The sequence below is a fragment of the Centroberyx gerrardi genome, chromosome 14 (genome assembly GCF_048128805.1).
Source record: "Centroberyx gerrardi isolate f3 chromosome 14, fCenGer3.hap1.cur.20231027, whole genome shotgun sequence".
In the NCBI taxonomy this organism is placed as follows: Eukaryota; Metazoa; Chordata; class Actinopteri; order Beryciformes; family Berycidae; genus Centroberyx; species Centroberyx gerrardi.
The window spans coordinates 19,152,014-19,162,238 of NC_136010.1; the positions used below are offsets into that span (position 1 = coordinate 19,152,014).

The window sequence follows — 10,225 nt, forward strand, 5'->3', positions numbered from 1 at the left end:
CAGAGAGGAAACAATCGACCATCAAATATGAAGACGTTAAAGTCATACACTGCAAATTTTCAAAAACAAAAACTGGCAAATGATACAATTACAGGATTCCTACACACCCCATGCTTTTTCCATGACATGTAGTGCAACTCGAATGATCCAGGTCATGTTTTCAACCAATTTCCATGTTTCCAGACAATTATATATCATTTTCATTGCGTCTCTAGGCCTGGGAAATAAAAATTTTCACATTTCATGAATTTCGTAGGAGCTGTAGGAGCTTTATTATGTGGATGCAATCTATATAGTGGCTTTTTAATAAGTGACATTCATCACAGTATCTGCAAAAATTGGCAAGTTTTTACAGGCCTTCTAGTCACTGATGTAGGCAGAATCCTTGGAGGGACCTTCAAGGTCCACGCAATGCAGACCAAAATTAATTTACTACACTGTTGACCTGATCTGAGCCTACTACGATGACTAGTACTTCCAATGATAATCACATCACTTGATCATCTTATTTTTTTAATAATAGAGCTTGTGATAATGAACAAAAGATTACCGAGTTACAGTAGTTTATTTATTCAGTATGTGCATTTAATAAATTATATTAATCTGCAACCAGCATGAGTTGAATAACACTCACATACAGGCAAGTACAAACACACATTAACACACACACTTGTTTCTTTTCTGATGGTCAATTTGATATGCCAGTACTGGCTGGTTCAGGGTTCAATGCCATGCACATCATTATACACCACCAAACATAAAAAGGGAAATGGTTGTCTAAAAGGCAAACAGGCAACTGCAGAATTGAAAGGAAATAAGGCGGTCTACTACACTTGATTACACTGCCTGATTAACAGTTACATAAATAGTAAACTAGATCTATGCCAGAGGGACTGTCAGTGTCTTGCGATAGAACGTGTTGGAACTGGTTTCTCTGGAAGATTACATTTCATTCTCTTCACATGAATTCAATGATATCCCTAACTGTCAGAGATAAGCCATGACACATGCATGGGAGTAGTGCTCTCTTTTTGAAGGTTGAAAAGCAATTTCTCAGATGCCGTTGTAGGAGTATTCCCCCTCCCGCTGAATTCCTAAAACATCCCAACCACCTACACAACATGGTGCTCTATCTCATTGCACTTAAGTTTAATTACATTAAATGTTTAATGTAGCCTGTTACATTCCGAGTAAAAATCTACGGACTTATAGGATGGATAACGAGCGGCAGGCTTTTGTATGCAGTGCATGGAAGCATTTTATTGGTGGGCCAGTCACTTCTGCTCCCGCCTCCAGATGATGACCATGCCAGTGGAATCAGCAGATGCCAGTAAACTCTCGTCGCAGTTGAAGCTGACGTCCAGCACTGGTCCCCCGTGACCCTGCAGTTTGTTCACTATAGCCTTGGTATTGCGCTCCACATCAAAGAAGTAGACACAGGCGTCCTCACTGCCAGTCACTGTTAGAGAGAGAATCAAAAAAACAACAAATAACATGCTGAAAAGGCATTACAAGGAAACCTAGCTAAATAAATGAGGGAAATTGAAGCAATCCTCATTAAAAGGGATAGTATCAGCATAATTAAGATCTTGAGCGACGACTTTCTATCTCCCCGACTTCAGTTCAATCCACTGCTTCAGTGGAAATTTTGGATTGAAAATTTGTAACTTCATAGCTCACAATGCCTCTAAACACTCTCCAGAGACATAAATTGTACAGATGAAAAATGATCTATTATTGTGACAACCACGCGATCATTTATATGTAGAATACACCCTTCAGATTTATTGCAGGAAAAAGAATTTGGAGATGCCTCACAACACTCTAGAGACGCTGATATGAGGTCAGTTTTGCTGCAACCGCCTAAGACAAGGAGTTAAAGTAAAGGCAAATCCCAGGTTGCCTTAACTGCTGGTTACTTCACATCCTTTTTAAAAAAATGTAAGTAACCATGTTGCAAAACATCAGTGGTTTAAGTTTTGTAATGATGGAATTACAAAACACACTTAACTGGAGATTCTTGAAGGCATTTTAGATGGGTTTGAGATCCATCACAGCCAATGGGAGCCACAAACTAAACACAACCTGATACTAAAACGCTAACAAGTATTCAGCTCAAATAGTATATAAACAGTTTATGAAGGCTCACAACATGACAGCAAAGACAGCATGCAAGTAAAGTAAGGTCAAGTTCTGAGTAGAGTGGCAAATCTGAAAAGAGTCTTGAGGCTAGTGTCATGCTATTTTTTGCACAAAGTTTCACTCCAATTGATGGAATTGTGGACAAATTGTATGTCATTTTAATTAAATGCAGCATTTTTGACACTAGCAAGCTACCTAGCACACGAGATGGCCGGCTGCATGTAATGAACTGTGGACTAATTATCTCAAACCAATTGGCAGAGCTCTTTGATGCACCTGTTCCCTTCTAACAGCAGGAGCAGTGTGAGAGACTCCTTACCTACACAGGCCCCCTGTCTGAAGGACATGAGGGGGCAGAAGATGCTATGAACGTGCTGGGAGCCGTGCTGGATTGGGAAGCTTCTCTTCAGCTGTAGCGTGCCCTCATTGTCCACAACCCTGCCAATGCATAGTGAAATAACCAATCAAATTCAACAGCATGAATACACTGAAACTGAAAAAGTCAAACTGCAAATACACAAGTCTATCTTAAAACACTATTTTAGCACAGCAGAGACAGAACTGCCTTTTACCAAACTGTGACTTCCTCTCTGCCGGACTGACCTGTACAGCAGTAGCTTGTTGACACAGGCGTTGACCAGCAGGGAGGGGTCCCTGGCCTCTCGGCTAATCCAGGACCGAGCAGATATGCTGCAGATGGAGCTGCCTTCACTCACCACCAGACGCTTGGCTTTGGTCAGCTTCCCTGTGTGGAGGCAGTCAGAAACAGCAGAGCCCAGCAGAAACAGTTCAACCTCATTCTCTCTCAACCAGAGACACTATTTAGTGCATGAGACAAAAATAGATTAGAATTTGTGATTCAGCCAGTACACACCTCCTGTGCTCTCTACCAAGTGGATGTTTTGTTACTGTACCTGTGGCCATGTCAAACAGGAAGGAGAAAATGCTTCCCCTGTCGTCACCAGCCCAAAGGATCCTCCCTGGAGCATCAAAGGAGAGAGACAGCACCCGTCCTGTCAGCTTACTGGAGCCCCCCTTCACCTTCTTCCCAGTGGAGATGTTCACCACCTGCAGGTGGTGCTTGCTGTTTCCCACCTGCATGACAGAATTGGGAGTGAAGGCCCTCTTTGTTTGTACCTAGCAGCGTTGAGGAGATGCTTGGAAGAAGCATTGGTTGTGGCTGTTGCTGGTGCAATGAGACTTTTGCAAACCAGTGAAGCAGGGCACTCTTGCTAAAAGATGAAATATAATTTTTAGTTCTAGTGCTTTGCACTCTGCATGTTAAGCATTTTCTTCTTTGAACGCTGTTGGAAACACTATGGATTATTATAAGGAAGAGAGGAGCAATATGTGTAGCAGAGAGAGAGAACACAGGGGGTAAAAAACAATCATGATGTCTAACATCTATCTCTGTCACTCACATCAATGTTACCCTTGGTTACCCTAAATAACAAGAGATTAAATATAAATATACAAATGTGCCATGTGTTTTGAATAGAAATATACATAATATTATGTGTGTTACGTGAATAAATATACATAATGTGTAATCCAACAGAATTCTTGTAGCATGAGGCAGAATTCTTGTAGCCAATACATGGCTGCTCTGACAGAGAGCCCAATTAAACTTGTACAAGCCAGATTTCAAAGTCTGTGCCATAAATAACGCACAAATAACACATTTCTCCCTCCCTTAATTAGTATACCTCATTGTAGGTATTGATCGTCAGTTGAAGAACAAATAATATCAATCTCCTTAATGTTACATTTAATGAGGCATAATAGGACACTCTTGTGAGCAAGTCTCTTTCTCTTTCATTTTACTTTCTGCTAATCAATTATTTACCAACAAAACAGCGTACTGAACTCGACATTTTCCAAAGACAGGGAGAATTTGTTTCTGTATGTGAAGTTTGGTGAATTCACTTGATTGAATTTTGACTGTATGACTGTCAGTCATTACTATTTGGGACATGGCACATTATTGTTTTTTTTAATCAATAAGGAATGAGGGTAGGTGCATGATGGTGATTGCCGGTGCAGCAAACATATTAGCAGGAGCTGACAGGTGCAGGGTGAAGATATCTGGCTTGCACAGACCTCTAATACACAACCACTGTATTATCCTCTAATGATGTCGCTGAATTGGCACTATGAAAATTGTAGATACACACACACCTCTCATAAAACTGCAAGTGAAAAGGAAACTATTTGAAATATAATGATATTTTACTTCAAAATCTGTGAAATTGGTGATAACTACGATAACCCAATAGCAGATGCCTCCTCATGTTCAACAATTTCCAAGTCAAGGGCACAGAAAGAAATGCAGCCTGAAGTATACTATATTTAGTTTATGAATAAATAAAAAAAAATAAAAAAATAAACAAAATGGTCAGTTAGGTAGGGATCTTTTCACAGAGCACTTCTTTCTAGTCTTGCATGAGTCCAATTTATGACTTCTTAGGGATTTCTCAATGCGGCTCGCTGTAATTGAGTTCAACTTCCTTGCCCATGGGTTTTTGGGACAATTGGCACTAGAGCATATAAAAACGACAGCCGGTCTCAAAAGGGACTCACCACAGTAAGGTTATTATTCATGGGCTGGAAGGTGCAGCAGAGCAGCTCGCTGGATTCTGGGTCTCTGACCTCCCGGATGCACCGCCCATCCTCTGTATTCCAGATACGCAGAGTCCCATCCAGTGACGTCGACACAATGATGTCATTGCTGAGGGACCAAGCAAAGTCTGTGACAGGGCCTCCATGGCCTTTCAGAGTCACCTTGACACTGGGTGGAGGCGGGGACAGAGTCATGATGGACAGGGTGCCATCCAATGAGCAGCAGGCAAGGAGGTGCTTGTCATCATTGGCAAACTGCAACCGTGGAACTACAGAAGGAAAAGAGGGAAAAAAAGGATAAAGTGAAAAAACATTCAAGCTTAATTTTTCTAAACTGATGATTATACATTAAAAAAAAAACATTTACTTACCAGCAGAGTCCACATGTTGGTCAAATATGTGATGCATGCCAGCGAAAGCATAGTTTTCGCTCAAAGTAGTGTCCCCCGCCATGGCACGACTTGCCTCTGCCACTGAGGTGGGCACCAAGCTGCCCGGAGGCCTGCAGCCAGAAATAAAAACAACCACGCAAGCATTTAATCAATACGACACACCTCACAACCATGGCCTGAAGCTGCCAACTCAATATGAGAGATTTGATCATTACTCAATACAACCAAACTAGAATTACAGCCAATAAATCTAACAGAACGCAACTGCTCAAAGGGGAAATAAATCTAAGAGAATGCAATTGCTCAAAGAAGAAGTGAGAAGTTGTTGGAGGCAAGTTGGGGATGTCTGTGAGGCGTTCTTCTGGCTACCTCTCATCGTAGACGGCTCTGTTCATCTGGGCCTGTAGCTGGTAGGAGCCTCTGCTGACGGACCGGCGGTGACCACGAGCCCCCTGGGTGCGGGGGTCCTCCTCGAAGTCCTGTCAAGAAGAGGGGGGAGGGAGGGGAGCCACAGGGAGAGACAGACCCTCGTGGAGTGAGCACAAGTGAATAGAACTACAGATCACAAATAACACACGCAGTTCAAACATAATACCCCATCATAGTCTGAGGAAAAACTTAACTACCATGAATTTTTAAGTTAATAGTATATCCCGTGTTTCTTTACACATGGGCAATGCCAGCCATTTCAAGCAAGCTGCTCAGCTTAGTATGCATGGACAACCAAAGTGTTGTGCGTCTAAGTTGTTACGTGATGAGTCCAATCGCCCACACGGCTCTCATCCGAGTTAGGATGAGAGCCAAACTCAGTACCGGCATCCCTCTTCTAGTCTATCTCTTTCACCGTCCCTCTCCTTTCTCCATTTCTTTGGGTCTGACCTCCATGCGGTCCAGTGTGGTGCGGGAGCTGCGCACACTGCTGGCCCTGAAGCTGCTCTGCTCGGACAGGGGCCCGTAGCGCAGGGCCAGCAGCTGACTGCGCAGCCTCAGGTACTGCCTGCGCAGCCCTGGCTCAAAGCCACACTTGGCGTTCTCTCTGAGCAGCTGGCTGCGCCGGCGGATGTATTGCGTGCGGAACTGTGGGAACGTAGGCGTGCGGTAAGCATTGTACCTGGGGAGGGAGAGAGGTGACAAGCACACGCAATAATTCACAACTGATCTATAAGCCATTACACATCTGAACAGTCTCTTCATCAGTTTAGATAATAAAACCCTGCTGCCTGACTGAGGCTCACCTTGCGTCCACTGCCAAAACCTGCTGCCAAACTGCTGCCATTCCACAAGCACTCTGGGTAGAGAGGAAGCCACTGCCAGGGCAGATTCCTGACAAAGTAAACAACATTTTACATTGTTACTTGCATTCATATAGTTTTAACTAAGGCATCATCATGTCAACCCCCCCATCCCCACCACAGCAAATGATACATTGAGTCAAGTGATGATGCTGAAGAATCTAATGCAACCACAGGGAAGAGAGATAGCTACTGAGTTGCTGGTTGGTACGTAAAGTAGAAACCAGCAAATATGTGTTGAACTGACCCGAAAGAGGCAAGTGCAGTTATAGAGTGAATGGGTTTGTCTTAGTATTAAGTGTATGTGTAGCAAGTAGCGCTGGGTAGACAAACAGGAAAGGCCAGCCGAGCTGGCAGCTAGCTAGCTAGCTAGCTAGCTAGCAATTAGCAAGTTAGCCTGTACATCATCTGCGATGTCCTTGCATAAACAACTATTTTCGAGACATTCTTCGATGTACATAGCTACTCTACAACTTAACAAATGTATAGATATAGTGAGACGTTCAATGTGACAATACAGTAAAGAAATACAGAGAAATACAGTCCAAAACGGCTCACCTTCCTTAGCTTTTCTCCATCGCTGCTTTTTCTGCCATGTCACATGACACACTGTAACCTGCCCACTGGTGTACTGATGTGTAAATGAATCCTGATGGTTCACAGGATATTATAGGATTTAACTTTAAGATTTATATCCTTTTTAGATCCTAACATGACCAACTGACCATATATTTTATAACTTAGAATATGCAACAAACCACAATGTTTCCATAAGAAACATTTTTCCAACGCCTATGGAAAACAACGAGCCTAGAAACAGACACCTAGTGACTTGATTTGCTATAGCTACTACCCTGGTTTCATAGGCAACAAATGTATTTTTTTACATTAACTTTCCATCAAAGCTTGCAATGTTACGAAAGCATTCAATTTTCCATTCTCCCTCTCCCCTACACACAAGCACAATACACACATATTTACACCTTACAATTACCTAACCAATTACCTTGTTCCTAAATTGGAGCCAGGGGGCCACCAGGGGTCATTGAGGGGTCCCAGGGGTCACAGCAGAACAATGAATTGATTAAAATCACCATTGCTTTTCAACCTAGAAGTCTGCACAATGAAAGAATGCATTCGGATGATTATTTTGATAACTGGTTTTGCAGTCCCTGCTGTTAACCTCCACCTCTACAGTACCGCAGACAATTATGAAATCCTGAATGAAGTCATATCTAACCAAAAAATCTTGTCAGATGGGGTTTCTGGGGACAAAATCATATCAGGTTAAGGTCCATGGTCTAATTTGGATCCTTGACATAACAAAGTTTGGGAATCCCTGACCCAGTAGAACACATTTTAAATATAATACACCATCACCTTTCTGTTATGCCATTAATGGCATCAATAACATGATGAAAATGCTGTCTTGTCATGGACAATAGATGAGCGCACAGTTCCAGTGGGTTCACAATGGTGGTATTATAAGGTCAGCTCTGAGGTTTCGCCTGGCTCAGCAAAGGCCCGCAGGACTGTGGGGCCTGCTGCTCAGCTGACGGGGCTCTTTGCTTGTTCATGGTGCTCTTTCTCGAAGGGGCCCCACTGACGGCCCCATTCACGACCTCAGGCCATAAATGAGCGAGTTGAACACCACATTAAGCACTGCATTTTCAAGTGAGCACGGACTTTGGAGCACAGCCAAAATGCCAGGAACAAAAGGTATGTGGAAGAAAAAATTTTCATTTCCACAAAGTATTTTGTTTTATTTATCTGTATCCCACAACACCTAGCTGTTGAAGGTTAAAAATATAGATAATTCATTTGGAAGCAGTTAAAATGGAAGAAAAGTTAGTTTGTGTCCAAAAGATTAGTCTGAATAGAATAAGAATAAGTCTGAATGTTTCCACTATTTTCAGGTAATAAATCGGACAAGAAGTCAGCTACCAAGGTAGGAAAATGGTTCCTGTACTTTTCCAAAAGCATCATCATTTGGTTTCACTCAATCTTTAAATTCTATTTTTTTTGTTGATTCTGTTCATTTATGTTTGTTTTAATTTCACAGCAACCTCAGAGTCCTAAGGAGCAGCCGAAGAAAGGTGATCAGAAAGGAGATGATAACAAGAAGCAAGGAGGTAAGCATTTATATGAAAAAAAAAATTCTTGACCTTTTGTGAGAGGAATGTTTTTTTTTAACCAGACAAATCAAATGTGTGTGTAGACTACATGATTTTCCTGTAAAATAAAAAATAAAAAATCATCTACAGAATTTAAATACTTTGGGAACCACTCAACTTAATATGGAAATGAGGCGCTGTGATTGCTGTGTGTCCCCAGTGAAGGTATCTGTCTGTTTCATCCCCTCGCAGGACAGCCGAAGGGAGAGAAGCAATAACTTCCAGGCATTTGTGAAGATGGCTTTGGAGACACTGCTGGGGTCCTGCCGTCGTAAGCATGGGGGTCCTCGGGGCAGGCAGGGCTGAGCGCACCTCCCCTCCCCTCCCCTCTTCCCCCCCGGGCCTGCAGATAGGGCGGCTGTGTGGCGTCTGAGGCAGAAAGTGAACCTGATCTCCATCTCCATCCATCAGCATCTGTTGTCCAAACTCCGTTCCCTTTCCCCTCTCCCCCTCTGCTTTTCTGTCCCCCTCCCCACACCGCCTGCTCGGGCCTGTCGGACGCTCGGAAACGGACACAAGGTTGACCCAGGCCAATGCTTTAAGCAAAAAAAACTGAAGACCGTTACCTTTTTACAGTCCTTTCCTAACTCAACCCTCTTTCCTGAAACTCCATACCAAGATTGGCTGTCTAACAGTCCATACATTCTTCTTGTAAATAAATATTCAAATAAACGACTATTTCTTACAGCAGTCCAGTATGTATTTGACTTGTGCTTTCACCTGATATCTTAATGTTTCACACTTTGCAAGACAGCGTCTACTTGGCTTATTTTTCCCACTTTAAATTAAACAAAGACCGCCATCCAGGTTTCATGTAAAAAATTTTATAAAAAAAAGATCACAGGTGTTTCAGTGGCTTCACATTTACAGGGAGAAAAAGTTTGCTTAAAGTGAAAATCAGTTCAATATTTCAAATACTGGGGGGATTTTGTGGAATTAGGTCAGCTAAGACTGAGCACTTGTTCTCAGGCATGAAAGATCATTCAGGCTCAGTAATCTAAAACGCTACAGCTTTGGATTGTAACCAAGAGGCAAATCCTTGATACATCTAGAGATGTTCTAGATGTAACAAAAGTATAAACACAAACTGAACACAATCTGATACACAGAAGCTCATGGTGATTTTTTTCATCAAGTAATCATGAATTACATAAAAGCATATTATTAAAAGCAGCAGTGTAATACCAGAATAATAGTCAAAATACAATCCTGAATCCTTACTTGAGGATGAATATTCAGTATTATGTAGAATGGCATCTTGAATCTGCAATCTAAAGTTCAGTTTTAACATTGTTGGTTTACAGCAACACGTATGAAATACCCTGATTATAAACTTTTATTTTTAATAATGACGTGTGTGTTTCAGACGTTCACAAATACAAATAAGATCATCTCTAAGGAATCAAGGGATCAAATTATGGGAAAAGGATAAAAATAACACAAATCATAATACAAACACCATTATGAAATTCTATCATTGAATTCATTCATAAAGAGTCATCAATTAATTTTCTTTATCTAAAATTCACAAAAAGGGAAATCATTACTGGCAACAATAAAATTGCAGCCCTATATCCATAATCTGTGCTCTTTCCATTCAAAAGTA

General features: G+C 41.8%; 1 protein-coding gene across 1 annotated transcript; it reads right to left on the reverse strand.

Annotated features, from left to right (window-relative positions):
- Positions 1 to 546: 546 nt before the first annotated feature.
- wdr13 (WD repeat domain 13) lies at positions 547 to 7,045 on the reverse strand. Its single transcript, XM_071898803.2, has 10 exons — positions 7,004 to 7,045; positions 6,389 to 6,476; positions 6,033 to 6,264; positions 5,523 to 5,632; positions 5,133 to 5,263; positions 4,723 to 5,030; positions 3,057 to 3,237; positions 2,746 to 2,887; positions 2,462 to 2,580; positions 547 to 1,459 (listed from the first exon to the last, which is right to left on the reverse strand). The coding sequence occupies exons 2-10, from the start codon at positions 6,427 to 6,429 to the stop codon at positions 1,275 to 1,277; spliced, it is 1,449 nt and encodes a 482-aa protein (XP_071754904.1). The 5' UTR covers positions 6,430 to 6,476; positions 7,004 to 7,045; the 3' UTR covers positions 547 to 1,274.
- Positions 7,046 to 10,225: the final 3,180 nt, after the last annotated feature.